At 42.7% G+C, this 25,221-nt stretch overlaps 1 protein-coding gene across 3 annotated transcripts in view; it reads right to left on the bottom strand.

The window, feature by feature from the left end:
• LOC143857212 (transmembrane protein-like protein) overlaps nucleotides 1-25,221 on the bottom strand; it is a 96,046-nt gene that overhangs the window by 47,024 nt on the left and 23,801 nt on the right. For all 3 annotated transcript variants that reach the window (XM_077367626.1, XM_077367628.1, XM_077367627.1), the window contains one exon: nucleotides 7,049-7,158. In XM_077367626.1, coding sequence (XP_077223741.1) covers nucleotides 7,049-7,158 — 110 coding nt within the window. The remainder of the gene's footprint in view (nucleotides 1-7,048; nucleotides 7,159-25,221) is intronic.

The raw sequence follows: 25,221 nt of genomic DNA, 5'->3' as shown, positions 1-25,221 counted from the left end.
TCAAACTTTCCTCCAAGGATTGATTACTAAATTCCACTCCTTCTGGGATGGGTCGAACCAAGTCCTCAGAAGAGTATAGAGAGCTATAGAAATCCAAAATGGCTCTAGAAATTTCCTCTTTACTGGTCACCATATTACCATTGACATCAAGCGACTCGATTCTGTTCTTCCTCCTACGAGCACTGGCCATTGCGTGAAAATAAGCTATATTTTTGTCCCCTGCCCTCAACCAAGACTCTAGATTTTTTATGCCAAGATATCTCCTCTTGGAGAATCAAACTCTTATGTTCTTCTTTGATTCTGCCCATTTCTTCCCACTACTCAACACCACCAGACCACATTCCTCTAAGGCTTCGAGCTCCACCATACGATTTTCTAGCCATTGTTTTCTCTCACAACTATGCAATTTCCTTTCCTGAACCCACTCTTTCAATTTTTTCTTCACAGCCCACAACTTGTGACCAATCACCACATCGGCTGCTCCTGCTACAATGATAGAGTACCACCATACTCCCATTCTGTCTACCATATTAGGGGAACTAAGCCAAGATAGCTCAAATCTAAAAGGAGGAGGGCCCCAAGATTCCAATCTAGGGTCAAGGAGCAAAGGGCAATGATCAGACACAGAATGAGGCAAGGCTTTCTGGACTGGATAACCTCAGGTAATAAATCCAAACATCCATGACAAAGGAGAAATCGATTGATGCGACTTCTACCCTGCCCTCGAGACCACGTGAAAGTAGCCCCTGAAAGAGGTAAATGAACAAGCTCATACTCTGCAATGAAATCAGCAAAAGAACACATATTCTGATTTGCTCTCTGACTCCCCAATGTCTCACCTACTTCTCTGGTTTCATTGAAATCCCCTTGAATACACCATGGAAAAGAACATCTCTGACTGAACTCAGCCCCTCCCAGAGAATTCCCTTATCCGACCTAAGAGTGGGACCATATACTCCAGACAACAACCACATCGAGTTGTCTGCCACTTTACAGTGACACAGATGATGAGAATCTGCCCCTCCACACCTCTTCTTTATGCCAAAAATTTTCATCCCACACAATCAGAATCCCCCCTGAAGCACCTCTGGAAGCCACATAAACAAAGTCCCACTCAGAGCTAAATCCCAGACATCTAATAAAACTCCTGTTTATTTCATCTAATTTGGTCTCTTGAATACAGATGAGATTTAGACTTCTTCACAATCTCTTTCACTTGAATTCTCTTTTCCTGAGAACCCAGGCCATTTACATTCCATGAGACAATCTTCATGGGATAACCATTTTTGAGCTCTTTCTCCCCTTTCTAACACTGGACTGCCTTCCACAAGGTTTTGATGAAGCACAATTCTCAATCACCCACCCATCGTAGCTGATATCAGATTTTAGCCTTTCTAGCTCTCTGCACTTCTTTTTGTTTTTCTCCTCAGACCACTTAACAATTTTAGATTGGCTATCATTATCTCTCAGCTCCGCAGATTTTATCATTGATCTCAAGACTTCACCTAAACCAACATAATCCAAGCCCAATCTTTTACAAACCTCCAGTGTATGACCCACAAAAAACTCAACAACCTCTGCTCTTGAACCTTCCCACTGCTTGATATTATTCTGCCCAAGATTCGAAGCCACAAAAGAGTATGGATCAGAATTGTCCGAGAACTGGAAAGCACCCACAGAGGAAGGAGAACTAGTGCCCGACTGTGTAACCTGCAATTCAGACAAAGGTAAAGGAAAAACATGCCCAACTAAGGAAGGCTCACATATCGTACCTTCAGAAATTTGGCCATCAGAAATGATGTTATCTGGAGACCCCTCACCATTACTAAAAGAATTGATAAGGGAGGAAAGAGGATAAGAAGCAACAGAACGAATTGCCGAGGGAGCCAACATGTCGCAGGATCTATCTCCCCGACACGGTTCACTTCTACACGGGGAAGGTTTTCCGCCACTGTCTAGATCCCCCCCCCCAATACCATTGCCCACCACCATCATCGAAGCATCCTCTAGATTAGGATCCACCCCCAGGCCATCTGAATCAGGTGAATACTTATCTGAGGAATTGAAGTCCACAGACTCTGCTTTGCGAAGCAAGCAACTAATGGGAAATTGTGTCCTTTCCACCAAAAATTGCCAACCATCACCCAATAAAAGATCAGATCCCGGCTTGAGCAAGCTCCTTATACCAGTAGTCTTACAAGAGCAACTCTTCTGTAGCTGAGATAGACCAGACCTATCATCGCCAAGACACACTGTTCCAAGTCGAAAACTGAACAAAATCCATACCGCCAGCCATAGAGGCCCTAATAACGTTGTCCGCCATAAAATTGAAAGACTTATGCTGATACAACACCTCGCCAGCAGGTTGAACCTCAACCTCTAACGAATCGAAATCCAGAGTGATGGCACGGTTCGTAGAAAAAACCCCACCAGATCGGCGAGATTCATGGCTACCGAACACAAGACCGACCACTGGTGGAGTTGAACAAGACGCATCCAGATCCTTCCAGCCCATAACAATGCCAGAGGGACAACCGAGGCTAGCCACCTCTTCTAGAACCAGAGCTGGGGACACCGACTTGAACGATGAAGAAAATATAGCCAAATCATCTACCCTTTCATCTAAAGACTACGGTTCCCACCGATTTGCACTTACTTGGGCTGCGCTTCTAAACACCACAGGACTGGGCCCGCCCCTATTCACCCTACACGGTGGACTCATGGCGTAGCCGGAAGCGCGAAGAACGAGTCGAGGTTGACTAACTTCAACACCGATCGGAATAAACTTTCGAATCAACGAAGGGTGTTCGACGAATCCACGAAGAACGAAGATAGAATTAAGGAGAAACGTTTCCTTCCTTTTGAATTTCAGCAAAAATAAAATCAGTCGTGCAACAACCCTTGCACTTAGGTATAAATAGATTGTCTATTTTACCCTAAACAAGACTACTTCTCAGCCGTTGATCTAACCTTACGGCTGAGATTAGCACCTATACTTCTATTCCTGCCCAAATAGAACTCAAATACCCACTCGGACTCAACTACTTACAACAATTAAAATATGAAGTTCCATCTTCTGTTGGACTCATCACCCGAAATAAAAAACATGGAGGAGTCATCTTCCACTTGCCCTTATCTTTTGCAGCCAAGAGACGTGTGCAACATGGGGATGTTGCCACGTCAACTCATCAATAAAGAACCACGCCCATACTCCACAGGATTATACATCAGACCATTTGATAAAACGAGTCAGGACTTTCTCAGTGAAATCGCTTCCACGATACTTTCAAAAGAATTAATAATAGCCCAGGGGGACCCACCCTATCATAATGATGTATATCAACTCCACATAAGCTTTTCCACCTCAAGCCAGCTGGCGAGCCAGCCGCTTGAATTTTGAAAATACCGCCGGTGCATCTTAAGCTATCTTGCGCTGAAGACAGTGCACGATAGCAATTCCTACTATCGTACACTAGGTCGTTTTCCCCAATAGAGCAATCCTCAGACGATGCATCTCCCTCATCCTCCGGGCGCAAGCTACTATCTCCGGTCAGAACATTTAGAGCTCCTACTTCTCTGGGACATAGATATGAATCACCCTAGGAGGAATCAGGAGAGATGTCCTTCAAAGATGAAGACCAAGCTGGATCAGCTTTTTCAAGCCTTACTGATGTAGAACAAGGTGGCACAAGTAGTGGAAGCAAATGCACCAGCTTGCAGGAGCTGATTTAATTTCTATAGGGATGATGACTATTAGCATCTAAGGAGAAAAATATACTTTAGACAGCCTTCAACAAGATCGATTCACAAAATATAATTGAGCACTTATCATTTGCATGTTCTTCTCTAAAGTTTCTAAGCAAGGAATTTTACCATCAAACCTCACAGACATTTCAACAAGCACTTGGAGTACACGCCACTGGAATGACAAGAAACAACACCGATATAGGGGGTTGATGATCGTGGATACCAAATATGCCTGCTATTAATCAACAACTCATCCAAAGCATACAAATTGAAAGCAAGCATGAGCTTTTCAATTTGGTATTTTCTGTTAATGCTCATACAGATATGGACATGGTGAAATCCACTTCTCCAAATTGGCTACATCGTTCCGGAAATTTTAATACTCATATGAATAACAGCACGAGAGGATATCCTAAACGTATTATGTGAAGGGAAACTCACTAGATTTTGGAGGACTCTTGCAGATCTTGTCGAATGCCCTAAAACGCTTTCAAACGGACATCAACGTTGCCTTCTTTGATGAGCCAGATGCTTTGAAATGAGACAGATTTTGGCAAGGGGATGCCAAAATTCGAAACATTAAATGATTTCAAAACCTTGAAATCTACAAGGGTAAAAACAGGAACTAGGAAGAAAAGCTTGAATCACAAGCTTGTAACTTCCTTGTTCAATCGAACATAACAAAAAGGGGGTAGAAACCCTAAGTCTAAAATAGAAATCATCAAAAGCTCCTTACAAAATGAATATGAGGGTTTATATAGCCCATTACACAAGGTTTAAAACCCTAAATTACCCTTACTAAATGAGTGACTAAATTGCCCAAAAGACTAAAACTAGTTAAACTGCCCCTAGCTATTAAAATAACTAAAGACTACTTTAATGAGCTTTTTTTTTAAGGCCAATGTAAAATATGTTGAAGGGGATGCCCTGCATCACTTACCCACCAAACAGATCCATTTAAATTCGCTTGCAAAGAGATTTCCGGGCTAATATCACACGCAGACGCAATCAAAACCAGAGCTAACACATAAACTTCCCCTGTCGTACACAAGGAGTCAAGATCCAAGACTTTTCCGACCCGTTCTCCCACCCTTCTGAAGTTATCTTCGCACCATGTTTCAGGTGGAATCCTGGTGACCCTCCAGCAGCACATGGAACCCTTAGATGGAAATTTCTCCTCCCAAGGGAGCAAGGCTTCAAACGGAGAGTAACTCGACGCCATCCAAAGAGCCTTTACATGCATCTTGCTGACCCCCAAAGGAGGGAAAACCATCACCTCTAAGGGGTCAATTTTATACACCACCGCTGATCTCAAACCAGCTTTCCTACACAACCACCCTTCAAGAGCAGGAAGATCACTGCTCCAGCCCCGTCTTATCCTCCCCCCACAGATAACAGTCACCATTCCCAATTGATTTCAGAGGAATAGCTTCAAGATTAAAAGAAATCCCATCTGAGACTTGATTAAAAAATTCTTCACCCAACAATCCAGGCCCCTCCTCCTCCAATTGAACACCGCCTCCATCATCAATATTAACACCCAACGACGGCCCCGGAAAGTTAAAATTCAGGTTAGACCAAATCTTCCCGCATCTTTGGCACCCAACCCTTCTTCTAAAGTTGCTGAACCTACACCTTATACACTTCTAATCGCCCAAACCCTCTTCCCTTCTTTTCTGTGCCACTCGCTCGATCCTTCGCACCTTTTTCGAAAGAGAGCGGGTCCATCTCCCAGATCCAGGTCCCCCCGAAGTGCATCCACCTCCAGTTCCTTGCTTACCCGTGAAAACCTGACCGCTCATCATTCTCTCAGATGCCCGCAGAACTACTGATCTCAAACCTCCTACACCGATTAAGACTATTGAAATATTCTCTTTCTTCGTCAATTGTTTCTTTCAGAATCCTTAAACAAATTGGATGATAATTAAGTTAAAGAGAAAGGAAGAGTAAAATTTGATGACAGAGACAAATTTATAATCCATGGTTTTAAATTTTGGCAGAAATCCAAAATTTTAAAAATTTCGGCGGAAATTTCAAACCTTGGTTATATCTACATTGGCCTGCAAAGAATGCAAATGTCTAGTTGTAGCATAAGCATCTAGCTCATGCAAACAAAAGAATACAAGAAATTCACTTGTCATTTTTTTCTGTAAGAAGCAAATCTGAAAGTCAGTGAATGATATTAACAACACTTGCATATTGTAGAGAAAATGCCAAATTCCCATTTCGAAGAACAAACCTATGCAATTGAAGTTCTGAGTTGTTTAGTTTTGATATTTGGGGGTACTGACCTTTGGTGTCTCACAGGTTATCCCTACACTGTTTCCTTCATTATGGGTTTCTCCTCTTGCACTTGGATATTTAAATTGAAATTAAGAAGTGAGGTATCAAGCTCTAAGCATATTTCTAGCATGTCATTTCCTATTTCATGAGGCTCAAATCTCTAGCTTCCATTTCATCCCCTTCCTCTCTAACCTTGTAGCAGTAAGCATAGTCACAAATATTTGTCGCGAAGATTTCTCGGGAAGGGAGTATCTCGAGATATTTTAAACTTTTTTGTTATTTGTTATTTTTGGGTTTATATCAGAAATAAACTGGAAAAATATAATATATATATATATATATATAATATAAAATTTAAGAACAAAATAATTACAACAAATAATATAGTGAATCTATTGCGATTTTTTCGTGATATTTTCACAGTCAAAATAAAATATGAAGATTTCTTGATGATTTTTACAATCATGGGAAATTTTGGGGCTTTTGTTGTTTGAACAAAAAAACACATTATCTCAATATTTTCTAAAATATCGGAGATATTTGTAGCTATGTCAATCACCTCCTCCAATATAAGAAAGAAGTGCCACACAGCAAAAAGAAACAAGAAAGCTTTTACGTAAACTACTAGCAATCCAAGAAGATAGCACCGCAAAAAAAACCAAGGATAGTGTTAAATATTGAATGATTTATATGGACATGTTATCATGGTTTGCATAACAAAGTTTCACTTGTAAATATAGAGCTCATAAACAGATAAAGTCATTGATCATATATAAAAATCTGATTCTTACAAAGATATATAGATGTAGCATTTACAATAGAAGCCATAGCTTTTCAACTTCAGTTCCATTGCCATCTAAATATAGCATTATATTTAATTTCTGATTGGAAACTCCCAATTAAAATTGATGAAAGAATCCATAGTGAATTCCTACCGTAATTAAGCAGATAAAATATTTTTCAACTATGGCTACAAACAGTGTTCAGTTTATCATGAGTCCAAATGTTTGTTAGGAACCTGCTCATTTGTCATTGTAATTGTTTTATTTTTCTGAAAGAAAAAGCACTGTTCTGCACCCTGACCATTTTGCATGCCTCCAATAGATCCATTAAAGAGAGAATTCAACACTGCGAAAACAAAAAAGTCTTTTAGGCTGTGATCATTACATGAATAAACTATCAGGAAGAAAAAAAGGGTCATTGGTTAGCACAAATTTTCATTCAGATATAGCTGTAGATTCTCAAAAAACATAAAAACTAGACTCAGCAATGCAGAATAAAAAACAAAACCATATATAAACTCTAATGAAAAGAACAACTTATGATAGGGGCATGGTTTTCAATTTCCACCGAAACCGAAATGTTTCCATTTCCATCCCCACGGAAACAATACTGAAATCGAAATGCATATTGAAACCAAAATCATAACTGCATTAGTGGCATATTATATCAGCACATGTTACATAATTATATTTATATAAATTGCATGTCAAATATGGTGTACGTACTCCAAACAGCACATGTCGTTATAGGTGTTGGATTTTATTAAACCATTATCGATGATTGTCTTGCTTGTGTGATGGGTTCTAAGTTTGTATTTGTGTTCATTACACTATTTCTTGATGTTTCTTCTTAAAAATATATCATTTTGCAGTGTTTCCATACATTTCTGTGATTTTACAGGATTTCTAACGAAATTTCCAACCAAAACCGAAACCGAAAGCAAAGTTTAAAACCTTGGATAGGACGGACTTGGAGCTTAGAGAATGTAACAATAATGTGTGCAATTAATATAGTAGCGAGAGGGTTAAATACATGGCTGGAAATAACTGAACTTGAACTCCCACGATACAAGGTGAGGGTCAGCGGCTCACACAGCTCAGTCAAAGACCAATTGGTCATTGATGTCTAGGAAAGTGTCACTATTTCTGAGAACATCTAAACATATATAGGTAAAAATTCTACTTGCCACTTGTATATTTCTACGAAACCAAATCAAGCATAAAGATTATCATTGACACACAACAGTAAGAAAGCACAAACAAAATTTGTGCGATAGATGCACAATTTAAAGATTAACTTTATGATGGCCCAAACTCGGTGTGTGAGCAGTCATATAACAGATGCAAATCATTTGGCTAATTTATGGTGGGCCAGCATACACTAGCATGCAACAGATAACCTGCCATATGTCTAATTTATGGTGGGCCAGTATACAATGCATGCCAACAATGCACTGACCATTATTATGTAAATTATGAGGGATGTCTGACAGACTCTGATCACCACATGCACATTTGACACAAGTGCGGGTATCAAACCATTCATCCAGTAAGCACTGCTACCCATGGAGCCACAATCCAAAAATTGCAGTAGTCATAAATTTCTAATAAGTAACTGCCAAAAATGACAAAAATGGAAATAGTCTAGAATGAACCGAAAAAAGTTTATGGGGCATATGGTTAAAAAAACTTGACCAATGTTGCACTGTGGCTGATCCACAGTGATCCTCACCAGATGAACAGTTATATGCATATCCTGTAAAGGCCAAAGTACAATGGAGACTGGAGTGGCCACTTCAAGCGGTCAGGAACATAGTTAGTGTTAGAATATGTAGAATGCCTAAGGGCATAGTTGTCTTTGTACCTTTCCTCTCTCTTAATATAAAAGCATAAGTGAGAGGGAGTTCTCCCCAACTCACTCTCTTCTTCCCTCATTTCTACTTCAACATGGTATCAGAGCCCTAAGGTTTTGATCCCCTAGGGACCCCATAGAGCTTCTCTCCATCACCCTTCCCTCAGCCCTAACCCTACGCCACAACCACCCCCTCCCTGTTCTCTCCCTTCCTCCAAGACGGCCAACCCCACCCCTCTTCTCTCTTCCTTCCCGCCGTCCTCCCTCCCGCCCCCGGCAACCCCCTGCCCACTTTTCCCATGCCCCCTGCCCCACCCCCTGCCCCATGCACCAGCTCCCTGGTCCCCCCCCGGCCCACTTTCCCCTGCCACCCCCACCCCTTGCCCCTCTGTAAATCCCCGCCCCACCTCCCTAGCTCCTTCTCTCTTCCCCACCTCCTCCTTGCCATTGGGAAACAACCGCCCCCCCCCCCCACGCCTGTAAACCCTCGTCCCACCTCCCTTCTCTCTTTCCCGTCTCTTCCCCCCTTCGACACAACCCCCCCCCCCACCTCTCTCTCTCTCTCTCTCTCTCTCTCTCTCTCTCTCTCTCAGATCTAAAGCCCTCACACCCACAACCACACATAAAAAAACTAAAATCCCTAAGATCTAATGTCTTGAATCCTCACTACCCTTCTCTTGTTCTTGTACGCGGCTTCGGTTCCCACTACTGTGTCTTTCTCCTTTACATTTCTCACTCCCAGAGCCGCGATATGATCCTTGGCCCCATCTAGTTTTTCTACCTTCTCGTATTTGTTCATTTGTTGCCGGTTGCCGTGGTTGTTGTATTACTTAACTCTTTGTCTTCATGGAGCCTTCTGTCGTTGAGGATCCCTCCGTCAACACAACCAATGAGGTCTGTGCGCACAACCACCTTCGGCTATTCCCTCTTCTAGTTACACCTCTCATGTAGATGGTTCATTCCCACAGATGACTACTGTTAAATTGGATGGGACCAATTACTTAACTAGTTAACTTGGAAGGTCGTTGTCAAGACATATCTCCTTGCTCGAGACAAGGTTAGCCTTATTCACCAGGCTCCTCCCTCCTCTACTGATTGCACGTGTGCTCGATGGGAGAAGAAGGATTCGCTGATTCGCACACTTCTTCGGCAAAGTATGACTCCGTCTATAGCTGCCACCATGATGGTCCTTCCCACCTCGAAGAAGATCTGGGATCATACTGCACTCCTCTATTATGGAGTCGACAACCACACGCGCATTTGTGCCACATATTCCGAGTGGATACGCTTTCGTCGTAGTGATCTGTCTCTCGCTGCCTATTATAGCCAGTTCGTCTCCCTATTCTAGCAGCTTGATACCCCTCACCTCTGACATCATAGTACTTACCCGTTAGTGGGACGAGCTCCTTGTTGTCCACTACCTTGACAATCTGGGCCCTAAGTTCATTCATCTTCGTCAGCGGATCATTGGCTCCGCCTTTATTCCCTCCCTCACGGAAGTCTATTCTCGTGCCCAGTAGTCTGCTCTGAGCGACTCCTCACTAGTTGTTCAGATTCATCGCACTGCCTTGGCAGCCTATGATGATGATGTTCGCTCTGGTTGTGGTGATTGTTATTTTCCCTGTGGTAAAGGATGTGGTGGCCGTGGTGGTGGTCGTGTTGGGTGGTGGTTGTGGCCGCTCATTTTGTACTCATTGTCAGCGAGAGGGCCATCATGTCGACACTTGTAATACCCTTCATCCCAAGCTTCGCCAGACTCGCTCGGCACACCTCACCGATGCTGGTCCCTCTGAGGCTTCGCCTTCCTCCTCCACTGCCCCCTGTGCCGGCCGATTACACATTCACTTTATCACGGGCCAATTATGAGGAGTTTCAACGCCTTCGCTTGAGCGTCTATCCTCCTACTGTTGGCTTTGCACAGCCAGGTAGTTCACCTACTACCCTTCTTTCTAGCTCTGGGTCCTGGATTATTTATTCAAGAGCCTCGAACCACATGACCGGTAACTCTTCTCAGCTTACCTCTTTTCAAGCTTTTCATTCTATCTCTCAGACGATAAAGCCTCGAACCACTTGTTGATGGGACCACTACTCCCATCTCTGGTGTTGGTAGTATTTCTCCTCATCCTAGCATTCCTTTATCTTCAGTCGTATGTGTTCCTAAGTCTCCTTTTAGTTTACTTTCTGTTAACCAGCTTACTAAAAGTCTCAATTGCTCTATCTCATTTTACCCCACTTACTGTCTCTTTCAGGATCTCTCGACTGGGAAGGCGATTGGCTCGGGACGTGAGGTGTATGGGCTCTATCTTATGGATTGTAGCACACCTTCAGCTGCTTTATAGAATTCTGTCAATGCCTATTAGTGGCATTGTCGTCTTGGCCATCCTTCTCTTCAGCGACTGCAGCAGACGCATGTTGTTCGTGTACCTGTTTCTCATTTTCAGTGCGAGTCATGTAAACTCAGGAAACACCATCGTGTGTCTTTTTAACCCCGAGTAGTTAGTAGAGTGTTGAGTCCTTTTTCAGTTAGTTCATTCCGATGTATGGGGACCCTCTAGGGTCGTGTCTTCTTCTGGTTATAAGTACTTTATTGTCTTTATTGATGACTATTTGCAGATGACATGGCTATTTTTACTTAAACATCGTTCTGAGGTTTTTCTGCCTTTCGTGCTTTTCATGCTAAAATTACAAACCAATATAATTGCAATCTCAAATGTCTACACAGTGATAATGCTAGAGAATATTTTTCTGGGTAAAATGGCTTTCAGGATTACCTCTCCACTCATGGCATCCTTCATCAATCATCTTGTGCCTACACCTCTCAACAAAATGGTATTGCTGAGAGGAACCTACGCTACTTACTTGAGGTGGCCTGCACTCTTGCCTAAAACCAATTGGAGTGATGTTATTCTTACTGCCGTCTTCCTCGCTAATCGTCTCCCGTCATCAGTCCTTATTGGTGACTCACCCTTAATGGTCTTACATCCTGACCGGGATCCTTTCCCTCTTAGCCCTCGGGTATTTGGCTGCGTTTGCTTTGTTCAAAATCTAGGTCCTAATAAGTTAGACCCGCGGTCGGAGCGTTGTCTTTCTGGGTTACTCTTGTACCGAGAAGGGATATCTTTGTTATAGTCCTCGTCTTCGACGATGGTTTGTGTATGCCGAGGTGACCTTTCTTTAGTCCGAGCAATTCTTCACACAGACACTTGAGTCTCGTCCTCTTGTTCTTGAGCTGGTGCCTTCTCTTCCTCTCCCGGTTCTACCTGACTCAGTTATGCTGCCTCCTCCGCCCCCATCTATGTCACTGGATGCACCCGCCTCAGCCCCTACACCTACACCAATTCTGACAGCACCAGGTCCTGGCATCCTGCTACTACGAGACACTATCAGCGGAGTCGGCGTGCAGATCCCCCCCAACCTCCTCTCGAGTCTCAAGGGATCTTCTTTCCAGCCGGTGATCGCGACATCTACCTCTCAGGTATCATCTCTTCTTTCTTCTATTAAGCTATCTGATTCTCCTATTGCTTCGCGTACCTGTTCTCATTCTACTACGCATCCTATTTCCAACTTTGTCTTTTATGCTAATCTACCCCCTCCTTCAGAGGCTTTGTCTCATCTTTGGGTTCTATCTCTTTACCGCAGTCTGTGGCCGAGGCTCTTGTTCACCCCGGCTGGTGTGTAGCCATAGATCTAGATATGGGTGCACTTCACACCAATCAGACCTAGGATTTGGTTCCTCCACCTTCTGATGCTCGCCCTGTGGGATGCCGATGGGTGTTCTCTATTAAGCATTTGCCAGATGGTATTGTTGAGCGTTTGAAGGCACGATTAGTGGCTAAAGGGTATACTCAGACTTTCGGTGTTGATTACACTAAGGCATTCTCTCTTGTTGCGAAGATTTCATTAGTTCGTGTTTTACTTTCTTTGGCAGTTAATCATGGCTGGCCACTACATCAGCTAGATGTGAAAAATGTCTTTCTTCATGGCGACCTCACTGAGGAGGTCTACATGGAGCAAACTCCAGGATATGTTGCTCAGAGGAAGATGTACTACTCTGTGTGTTATCTCTCTATGGTTTGAAGCAATCTCCGCGAGCATGGTTTGGGAGGTTCAGTGAAGCTGTCATGCGTTTCGGCACGAAACAATATGTCGTAAACCATTCGGTTTTCAGTTATCACTCTGCAGCTAGTTGTATATTGTTTTTTTTTTAAACACAAACAAAAGTGTTGGAGAAGAACCAAAATGAAAGAATAGAATGAGTTAGGGTCTCTCCCCTTCACTCAAGTATATATAAGATGGGAAAGAGGAAAAGACTACTATGCCCTTATGGCATACATACATAGAAACACACATAGATATCTAACACTCCCCCTCAAGCTGGAATGTATATATTACACATTCCTAGCTTGTTACAAATATCAATAAATTTAGCTTTGCTCAATGGTTTGGTGAAGGTGTCCGCTAGTTGGTCGGTCGATCGAGTGAAAATAGTGCGTAAGACGCCCTGCTGGATCCTGTGTCTAATGAAGTGGCAGTCCACCTCAATATGCTTGGTGCGCTCATGAAACACAGGATTGTTCGCAATATCGATAGCCGCCTTGTTGTCACAATACAACTCTGCAGGAGAAGATGGAGGAAACTCAATCTCAAATAGTAGAGAACGTAGCTAAATGAGCTCACTACAAGTGTGAGACATACCCCTGTATTCTGCTTCAGCACTTGACTTAGATACAACATTTTGTTTTTTGCTACGCCATGACACAATGTTTTCCCCAACCAAGGTGCAATATCCAGTAGTGGATCGTCTGTCAGCCGAAGAGCCAGCCCAATCAGCATCACAAAAGGCCTCTATCTTCATGTGAGTATGTTTCTTGAAAAGTAGCCCTTTCCTTGGAGCACTTTTCAAGTAACAAAGGATATGCACTACAGCTGCCCAGTGAGAGGTACGAGGGTCACTCCTTAATTGGCTGACCACTCCTACAGCATAGGAAATATCAGGACGAGTGACAGTAAGATATATGAGCTTTCCAACAAGTCTCCTATATCTGTCAGGATCCTCTAATAAGTCTCCCTCTTCTGGAAGGAGCTTTTTATTTGGTTCCATGGAAGTACTAGCAGGTTTGATCCCCAAGGATCTAGTCTCCTCCAGAAGGTCCAACACATATTTTCGCTAAGATAGGGAAACATTTGTACCAGAGTACAATACCTCAATCCCTAAGAAGTATCGAAGGCGACCAAGATCCTTCGTAGAGAACTGCTTCTGAAGAAAACTCTTCAATAGTTGAATGCCACAAGAGTCACCCCCTGTAATGATAATATCATCAACATAAACTATGAGAATGACATATCCAGCATCAGATTTGAGGTTAAAGACAGAGTGGTCAACCTCACATTGCTTCATACCATATCCTATGAGAGAATCACTGAACTTGCCAAACCAAGCATGAGGGGATTGCTTGAGGCCATATAGGAACTTGTGAAGATGGCAGACAGAGGTGGTCAACTCCCCCTGAGCAACATACCCTGGAGGTTGCTCCATATACACCTCCTCAACCAAAGTGCAATGGAGAAAAGCATTTTTGACATCAAGTTGGTAAAGAGGCCACCCATAGTTGACTGCTAATGAGATAAGGACACGCACAGAGGGTATTTTGGCAACAGGGGAAAAGGTGTCAGTGTAATCAATCCCATAAGTCTGAGTGTATCCTTTAGCAACCAAGCGCGCTTTGAGGTGCTCAACTGTGCCGTGAGGAAGATATTTGATGGCATAGATCCATCGGCATCCAACTGGATGAACTCCAGGAGGAGGGGGAACAAGAGCCCAAGTCCGATTCGCCTGAAGGGCGCTCATCTCATCGTCCATAGCAGCCCGCCAGCCAGGGTGTGCCAGTGCTTCCTGCAAAGACTTAGGCAAGGAGACAGAAGACAACGAAGCTACAAAGCCACGAAATGCAGGTGAGAAACGGTCATAAGAGACATAAGACGATAGAGGGTGAGCAGTAGTATGTGAGCATGTACGAGATGCAATGGGAGACTCTAGTGGAGGGCAAGAAGGCGGCAATACCTGTGAAGTAGGTGTTGTGATCTCTGGTTGGGACGAGATTGGCGCAGGCAGAGCTGGAGACAGTTGAGGACGGGATCTACGCTGGTAGATCCTAACAGGGCCGGGAACGTGCGGAGGTGGAGGTGGAGACGGAGGAGCCTGCGTGGGGACAGAAAGAGAGGGTACCACATCGGGAAGCACTGGGAGAGGAAGAGGAACAGAAGGGGCTTGTGGAGGAGGTGGACTCGCAAAATACGGAACAGACTCGAAGAAGGTAATATCGGCAGAAACAAAGCACCGACGAAGGCTAGGACTGTAACACTTGTATCCTTTCTGGGTGCGGGAGTAACCCAGAAATACACACCGTTCAGCCCGGGGGTCTAGTTTGTCCACACCTAGGCCCAGCTTGTGGACAAAACACACAGTCAAACACGCGAGAGGTAAGAGGAAATGGTTCGCCGTGAGGGTGAAGGACCAAAAATGGGGATTGATTGCTTAAGGCTGACGAAGGAAGAAGGTTTGCGAGGAAGCATGACGTAAGAATGGCATCACTCCAATATACCTTAGGAACATGCATCTGAACAAGAAAAGTACGTGTCATGTCCAGAAGGTAGCGCAACTTCCTCTCAGCAACACCATTTTGCTAAGAGGTGTATGCACATGAGGATTGGTGTAGAATGCCATGAGTGGCTAAGAAGTCCTGAAACCCACTCGAAGAGGAAAAATACTCTCTAGCATTATCTGTTCGTAAACACTTAAAGGGGACAATCATATTGAGTAGTAATTTCAGCATAAAAGGTGTGGAAAGCAGTAAACACTTCAGAATGATTTTTAAGTAAGTAAACCCATGTCATTCGACTAAAATCATCCACAAAGACAATAAAGTATGTATATCCAAAAAATGACTTGGTCCTCGAGGGACCCCATACATCTGAATGAACCAACCCAAAAGGTCTCAAAACTCTACTATCAAGCCTAGAAGGGAACGACACACTATGGTGTTTCCCGAGTTCACACGACTCGCACTCAAATGGCTGAAGGCTAGAGGAGACAATGGAGGTCTGCCTGAGGCGCTGAAGAGATGGATGACCAAGACGACAATGCCATTGATAGGCATCAATAGAGCTGCGCAAAATGGTGGGAGAGGGATGGCACTGGAGGTGATAGAGGCCAGCTCAGCTCACGACCCGTTCCAATCGTCTTCCCAGTCGAGAGATCCTGAAAAACACAATATGAAGGGAAAAATGAGACAGAGCAATGCAAAGATTTAGTAAGCTGGCTGACTGATAACAAATTAAAAGGAGAGGTGGGAACACACAAGACAGATGATAGGTTTAGACCCTCATGGGGTGACAGAGAACTAGTACCAGAAATGGGGACTTTGGTGCCATCAGCCAGAGTGACAAAACGAGAATGAGAAGGAAAGGACGGAAATGATGTAAGGGATTGAGAGTTACCCGTTACATGGTTGGATGCCCCAGAATCAATGATCCAGGAGCTAGAGCTAGTGAGAAGGGAAGCAGGTGCACTACCTGACTGGGCAACCCCGGCGGATGGAGGGTGGCTGCTAAGGCGGAGTCGCTGAAGCTCCTCATAATCAGCTCCGGTGAACTCAAAAGGCTCGTCTGGAAGATCTGAAGAAGAAGAAGACTGGACTGTGCCATCAGTAGGGGACGCAGCAGAGAGGTGGGCAGTGCGGGAATGACAGGGCTCTGGATGAAGCACGAAGCAAGTACCAACACAGTGACCATCCCTCTGACAGTGAGTGCAATATGGCCTACCACGACCACCTGTACCACGGCCACCACCCATCACACAACCACGAGCACGGCCAAAGGATCCGCGAGCACGGCCAAAGGAGCCAGTGCCACGACCAAAAGAACCAGTGCCACGACCGGAAGAAGTCCCAGTATCATAAGAAGCAAGAGCGGAACCCTCTGAAGGAAGCATAGTGGAGAAGCCTCCTGGGGCACACTGCTGAGCACGGGAGTAAATCTCTGGGAGAGAGGGGATGGCTCCTGAGCCAATCATCTGCTGACGGAATGGTAAGAAGTCCGGGCCCAAGGACTCAAGGTAGTGTATAGCCCTAAGCTGATCCCGCTGACGAGCTAGAACCGTCAGATCTGAAGTGAGGGGCATAAATACATCGAGCTGCTGGCATAGAGAGATAAACCGGCTGTAATGGTCAGAGAGGGATAAGTCGTGACGTTGAAGACGAATCCACTCAGAGTAGGTCACACAGATGCGAGTGAGGTTATCAACCCCAGAGAACATGAGAGCAAATGTCCTTGGCAGTCGCCAAGTCCATCATCGGCCGAGAAATATGAGATGTCATGCTCTGCCATAGTAGCGTGTGAACCATCGCATCATCCTGACGCCACTGGTCATAGGATGGATCTGAGGAGGGTGGAGGACCCCGCTCAATGAGAGACTCTGCCGCGAGCGAGAAAATAGGTCTCAACAGCCCTCCTCACGCTAAGATAATTGGAGCCATCAAGGCGCTCCGAAGTCATCTGGGGAAAGGACTGCTGAACAGAGGGAGAGTACACTGTGGGATGGTAGCTCAAAGGAGAAGAAGCCCCGGGAGGATCAGTCACACTGTCAGTAAGGGAGGGTGAGAGAGGAGGATCCGAAGTATTCGATGGATCTATCGGAAGAGAAAATGCTCACGACGGCCCGAAAGGAGATGAAATAGAAGAGACAAAGAGAAGTCACAAGGGCGACTCCATCAGACGAGCGCGGCTCCGACGACAAAAGAGAATGAGAAGAGGCATAGAAAGACAACCCACATGTAGCATCAAAGAGAAAAAAGGCTCGGGCCAATACCGAGTCATGCAGAGCCGCAAAGACTAGGGATAGAAAGAAGGTGGGGATTTAGGTCATAGATAAGGTGGGAAAGAGAGGGATTGAGAGTTGGAGGGGTATGGGGTTGGAGTTAGATAAGGTAATGAATAGGGTTTAGGGTTTAGAGAAAAGAGGGAGTGGAGAAACATGGACAGCAGGTGGGGGAACGGGAGTGGAGGAGGTAGAAGAAGAACGAGAAAGAGAGAGGGGGCAACACAGGGGGGCGAGAGGAGGAAGGAGAAGGAAAAGAAGAAGAAGAAGAGGGAAGGGTTGGGTGGAGAGAGTGGGAAATGGGTTTAGGTCATAGGGTTGGGTGGAGAGAGTGGAGAAGAAGAAGGAGAAGAATCTCCAATTTGGTCCCTAGGACACAAAAACCCTAAGGCTCTGATACCATGTTGGAGAAGAACCAAAATGAGAGAATAGAATGAGTTAGGGTCTCTCCCCTTCACTCAAGTATAGATAAGATGGGAAAGAGGAAAAGACTACTATGCCCTTATGGCATACATACATAGAAACACACATAGATATCCAACAAAAAGAATATATTGTTGATAGTATACGTTAATGACATTATCATCACTGGTAGTAATTCAGGGGGCATACAGAAATTGAAGAGTTTCTTACAGAAAGAGTTCTCCACCAAGGATCTAGATCTCCTAAGGTACTTGGGATAGAGGTAGCATATTCTTCTCGAAGTCTCTCTCTATCACAAAGAAAGTACGTATTGGATTTATTAGATGAGACAGGAAACCTTGAAGTGAAACCTGCATCTGTACCCATGGACCCTGATGTAAAACTTATTCGAGAAGAAGGGGACTTTTTGGATGACCCAGCAGATATAAGAGACTAGTTGGTAAGCTCATATGATGTAGGGATAATCAGTCAGTATATGAGCTCCCCACGTACTTCTCACTGGACAGCAGTAGTCCAGATTCACAAGTACTTGAAAGGCGCTCCAGGGAGAGGCCTGTTGTTTAAAAGGTATGGCCATATGAAGATTAAATGTTTTTCTGATGCAAATTGGGCTGGATCTCCAGCGGATAGGAGATCAACCACTGGGTATTGCACCTTTGTAGGAGGTAACTAGGTGTCACGGAGAAGCAAGAAATAAGATGTCATAGCCAAGTCCAATGCTGAAGCCGAATACAGGGACATGGCACATATGAGTACAAAGCTTATCTGGCTGCGTTCACTCTTGTCTGAGAATGGTATTGTTCCTTCTTCGCCTTCTCGGTTGTATTGTGATAACAATGCTGGCAGTCTTCCATGAACGGACAAAACATATTAAGTTGGACTGCTATTTTATTCGTCAGAGAATCTAGAAGGAGGAGATATGCACAGTTTTCACTCGATCTGTGGATCAGCTAGCAGATATATTTACAAAGTCATTGAGTAAAGCTAAGTTAAGCGATATTTGTAACAAGCTAGGAATGTATGATATATACATTCCAGCTTAAGGGGGAGTGTTAGAATATGTAGAATGCCTAAGGGCATAGTTGTCTTTGTACCTTTCCTCTCGCTTAATAAATACACAAGTGAGGAGGAGTCCTCCCCAACTCACTCTCTTCTTCCCTCATTTCTACTTCAACAGTCAGAAAAATTAAAGTTTTATTGTCATTTTTATGTCTTAAACTGTGTTGCATTACAACAAAAAAAAAGAAATCAGGCAGATCGAACAAGTATAAATCTTTAAGAAATGGTGGAGTTTAAACCAAATTCGAAGCTTCGGATAGCAGAGAAATGAGAATTTCTTCCGTATCTGGGTCTAATACCAAATTTGATATAGATCGAATGTAGATCTATTTCCAATTGGTCAATTCAGATCAAAACCAATTCAGACCAGTGAAGGAGGTCAATTCAGATCAGTGAATGAACAGTAAAGGATTGAAAATTCTGATCAAAACCAGTCCAAAAACTAGAAATTGCAGGAAATTGCAGAAAATGGGCAAAAAGTGCAAAAAATGTGCTGGAAATGCTGGAAAATACGAAGGACAAACAAAGAACAGAGATGAACTGAATTTATTGAATATCAATGAGACGTAACAGTAAAAGAACTTAGCTCAATTGGAACTTCAAATTGAGATGAAGAAATGGAGGGCCTTCTTTGAGCAGATCTCCTTCCTAACATCAATCAAAGCTCCCTTTTACAAATAACCTCTCTCACACAAAACTTGAGTTCCAGCTCTTATAATTCAAATCTCAGCCAAAAGTCGCTCCAAAACTCATAAAGAGCTATTTATATGGGGTCCAAGCCAAGGACGGCTAAAAATCTGGATTTTATGAGTCGGTAGTTGATATTAGCAATTTTTTCTTAATGCTGCCCCCTTGAAATTAGGCTTGCCCCCTTGAAATTTGGGATCTTTGCCATGTGGATAGGTTTAGTTAGCAGTTTGTTCTGGATTTTCCCCTGCTTAGATTGTGTTCGGCAACCATAGTGAAAACAATTTTCACCTATTTTTAAGTTGCAGAGAACAAAAAAATAGGTAATTAAAGAAAGGCCATGATAAATTCGTACCCCTGTAAAAGAGGGTATGTGGCAGACTTTAACTCTTTTTAACGTTTAAGTCGTGCGCATTATCCTACAGGGGCTGCGTATTTATCATTGCCCTTAAAGAATCCCTAAAATGTCGTCTGGCTAACTGTAAACAATTTTCACCTCCTTTTGAGAAATTAGCCTTTTTTCATGTAGAGTTCCTATATTATAGGGTTTTTTATAGTAAATATCCCTCTCAAAAAAAAAAAATTGCAGGTCCACTTCTTAGGATGATTCGAACTGTTCATTTGTTTGACCACCACATAAATATGTTGCACCGAGTAAATCATTTCCATAGGATGATCGTAACGCTCCGATCTATAGTGGGATTGCCCGTTAGATTGGACTGTTAGATCGGAGTGTCAATATCGGAGTGTCAGGATCATCCTATGAAGGTTTATGCAGTGCAAAATATGAGGTGTGAATTGTGGGCCCCACCCATCAGAACATGAGGTGACAATAGTGGGCTCAACTACGTCGAAATATATGAGGAATAAATTGTAGGCTCCACCTTATGCATGGGTTATGGGGAAGATGATGGGACGCACCTATCAATACATGAAGTGCAAAATGGGGGGCCCAAACATACCATGACAACCATTTTTGCCCCGCTTAAAGCTGATTCCTGGCTCCGCCCCTGGTCCAAGCCTAGACTACTCACATTACAAGAATGCCTTCACTAAATCACTACATATCTCAATTACATAAATGCCTGTCCTTTTAAAGGAATACACATATACCCCTACTAGAAAAGAAAATTACAAGTGCTACCACTGCTAATGCCCAATTAGAATCATAGTTACACGATAGAAAAACACATGTGAAACGCATTGGGAAACATCTTGGAAAATGCAAGGGAAACGTTTGAGAAACATTTCAGAAACGTTTGGGAAACGCAAAAGAAACGTTTCAGAAACATTCGGGAAATGCAAGGGAAACATTTGTTGTAAAAAAACTTGGTATATATAGGTAAGTGGTATATTAGCCCAATTTTCTTACTTGGAACACCCCCGTTCAGTGTATTTATGACTCCTCTTTTACACTAGATTGGGTTGTATCCAGTAAACAAAAGGGGCTAAGACATATAGATAAGTGATATATTCACCCCCTTTTTATACTTGAAACAGACCCTTTTGGGGTGCGTTTGGATCACGGGAATCAGGAATCGGTATGGATATCAAATTCCAATCCCATACCAATTCCGCTCACAAAGGGAATGCCGATACCCATTCTAGTGTTTGGGGAGACCATTCATGGAACCAGAAAGAGAGATGGACGGATGGGCTTATAGAGATTTTTTTCCTTACAGAGAGAGAGAGAGAGATTTTCTGACAAGGAAAGAGGCGTACGGTGAGAGCTTTCTCTGGAGAGATTTTAGGAGGGTAGTGAGATTTCGGAGAGGGGGGAGAGATTTTAGGTAAGAAAGGAGGGACGTAGAGAGAGTAAGTGGGGGAGATTTTAGGGAGACAGAGAGAGAGAGAGAGAGAGAGAGAGAGATTTTAGAGGGGGGGATTGAATACCACCTCTTTTGGGCGGTAACGATAGCCCCCATTATTTTTGCTTTTTTTCCGACTCCCAAACTCTATTGCTACTAAAAATTAGATCCAAACGCGTGAATTATTAGAAAGGGTATCAAATAACCATTCTTCTTTTCAATTCCACCGAACCAAACCCGCCTTTTAGTGTATATGACTCTTCTTTTACACTACATGGGATTGTCCCATTAATTACAAGGGGCGAAACATTTCACTTACTAAAAATATGTAAAATGTTTCCATGGAAACACTTTTTCCAGGAAAAGTACTTGTTTCCCTTTCTTGGAAACATGTTTCCAAAATACAAAACCGTGTTTCCCCCACGCTTCCCCGACGCTTCCTAGGCGTTTCCGCCATGTTTGCCAAGCGTTTCACACTTTTTTTTTAAAAACGTTTCGTTCCCATTTCATAAACGTGTTTCCCACTTCAGGTAGGTATTTCATGCAACTATGATTAGAACTATAAGCCCCTTTCTCAACTATTTCCTTCAGTTCCCTTTACCGCTTGCCAAAGGCCAAAACCTGGTTCTCATCAAAACCAATCTTCTTGCACTCCAAATTAACTATCTTATAAAGCCAACCTTCTAGTGGGCCATCATAGGTCATCCTGCACTAGAGAGGCATGCTAAATCTTTAAAGCTATAATGCCAAGATACTTGTGAGTAGTGAAGGCCCAATGTATCTTGTTGGATGATACGATAAGGATACACACACGACTCTCGCACACAAGCACGGAAGGGAGAGGGCGTACTGGATACTTCAAGGATATTGTTAAAAATAGAGAACACGCTTCAAACACTCTTCGAATTAATTATCATTTTTTTCTTGTGAGCTCCTCATATTTGCAATAACTTTGAGCATGTGTTTTATCAGCTTACCTGTTAGATGTGGCGCCGATGTGTTTTATCGATGCTATTTTAGATATTTTATTAATTCCATCTTCTTATCTAAATCTAAATAAGCATTATAGTAATTTATGCATTTCTTGTGTCTTATTTCAAGGCACGAGATACACATATCCGCATCCATGTACTACAATTTGAAAAATGTTGAGTTGTATCTCCACTTTCATGTACATGCCCACATAAGTACATGTATCCGGGTATCATAGCTTCAAAGATATCCTCATTGATGCTCCCAAACAATTTCTAGAACTAGGTTCTGTTAGCACTATGTTTCTCTTCAATCCCATAATGTCCCCTTCTCTCTTCTTCTATTCTTCAAAATTTGTAGAATTACCTCTTTTTCAGTATTACTATTTATGTTTTGCAGTTCTTTTTGTCCTCCCAACCAGTCTTAAAAAATGTGGATGTGGCACGAAACGCAGCTGAAGAAAATCCAAGCGGAATCTACACGACGTGGTCGAGTACTCGGTTGACGCGGCATGCAGTCATAATACGGCAGAGTCAAAGGAGCTTTTATTGACTCTGTAGGGCAAAACACGTGACACGGCCAAGGTAAAAGGGAGTCGACTTGGGGAGTCCACGATGAAGGGAGTGAGTTTTGAAAATATGCTCCTAACCCTTTTTCACATCGTCTCAATTGCCCTAATCATCCTTGGTGGAGAAACATCTATAGCTCTAGAAGAAAATAAATAAAAACTAGAAAATTGCACCTAGGATGATGGGCAGAAATTGAACATGGAGTATCACAACTCTACCCCTTTGGGCCCCATTTCAGAGCATTCAATTCCTTTTCACTTGAGCCAACAATATCTACACACATCCCAAGGACCCACCCATGATAGAGAGAGACAGAAAGAAAGACGTAAGATGCAAAGGCATTTATAAATGCATGCTATTGATCAATGGGTTTGACAGATTTGCCAAGAATTGTTGGTTTTTCATGATTCCTATTGGATTTTTTTTTTTAAATTGATTCTTGCTGGATTAGTGGGTAACTACAAAGATGTGTCAGAAATGGGAGGAGAAAGGACCTGGTTGCTTTAAATAAAAAATTGGGAACGCTTTAAGGGGCTGTTTGGATTATTGCATTTTAGAATCCAGGTTTAAGTTTGAAAGCAGTGTAAAAGAGGGCCGAGAAATCAATAAACGGAGGACAGTCTCCTTTTTTAAAATCTTGGATATCAATTGTTTTCTTGGATGTTAAGAAATCTAGCTTTTAGAAATATCTCCCCCATTCTGAGATTTCTAAAACCTGGAAACACATGATGATCTCCCACTCTCTTACTCGACGAAAAGATGGGCGAGAAATCAGAAAACAACAGACAGTCTCCTTCTCTCATCTCCCATCAGGATTTTGAGGTAAATCCAGGATTTTAAAATCCTTGTATCCAAACAGCCCCTAATAGAAATGTCCACAATAAAATCCTATTCTATTAAAAAATTGGGAATGCTTTAAGGGGCTGTTTGGATGATTGGATTTTAGAATCCAGGTTTTAGTTTGAAAGCAGTGTAAAAAAGGGGCGAGAAATCAGAAAACGGCGGACAGTCTCCTTTAAAATCTTGGATATCAATTGTTTTCTTGGATGTTAAGAAATCCAGCTTTTAGAAATATCTCCCCCGTCCTGAGATTTCTAAAACCTGGAAACACATGATGATCTCCCACTCTCTCGCTCGACGAAAAGAGGGGCGAGAAATCAGAAAACAACAGACGGTCTCCTTCTTCTCTCATCTCCCATCAGGATTTTGAGGAAATCCAGGATTTTAAAATCCATGTATCCAAACAGCCCCTCATAGAAATGTCCACAATAAAATCCTATTCTTTCAAAATTACATAAATACCTCACTTGTCTCTCTCTCAACAAACCAATAACTTCTGCCTCACCTCTCCCTGCTACCACATCCTCGTTCGAAAAAATTAACTCTGATAATGATGTATGGTTTCCATCTCTGATGGACACAATGATAAATAATGCATTGTCTTGCGGTTTTTTATTTATTCTACTGCTGGCCTCATATCCTGTGTCAAGCATGTGAAATGGAAAGGATAGAGGTGTGCTCTTGATCATGTGATATGAGATTACTTCAACTTCATCAAAAACTAATGATGCTAATCACCTTGGAAACCATCATTGCAGGCATATTTGGTAGATAGACAACACAACTTGCCTTTTTGGCTAGTCTTCATCTGACCAACCATGTGAGTTATAAAATGAAGTCAAGTGCTTGATGTATCATTGAACCGACACAGAAAGCCCTTAACACACTTAACCATATTATCACCTCCCAAGGCAATGTCTCAATGTACATGTCCAAGTCAAATATAGCTTATAAAATGGTCCATATATATCATGTTCCCCACCAGGTCGACCAATACACGATGTAAGTGATCAGTGAGAGACTTCGATTAGTTGATACTAAAATAAGCCAAATATATATATATATATATATATATATATATATATATATATATATATAGCAGAAGAGAATAGCAGAGAATTATTTGAATTTCTCCCAAAATTCTAATAGAATTACATATCACTTTTTTTGACTTTTTTTAACAAAGGCACCCATTCAACCCACATATTTTCAATTCTACCCCCTCCTTTATGCTTTTTAACAAAGGCACCCATTAAAGCCACATAATTTCAATCCTACCCCCCTCTATGCTTTTGTAATAAAAAAAGTGAACAAAGTCAACATA

The sequence above is a fragment of the Tasmannia lanceolata genome, unplaced genomic scaffold (genome assembly GCF_043159265.1).
Source record: "Tasmannia lanceolata isolate RefF3 unplaced genomic scaffold, GAP_Taslan_0.1 ptg000024l, whole genome shotgun sequence".
Classification (NCBI taxonomy): domain Eukaryota; kingdom Viridiplantae; phylum Streptophyta; class Magnoliopsida; order Canellales; family Winteraceae; genus Tasmannia; species Tasmannia lanceolata.
This window is presented reverse-complemented; position numbering and strand designations above follow the sequence as displayed.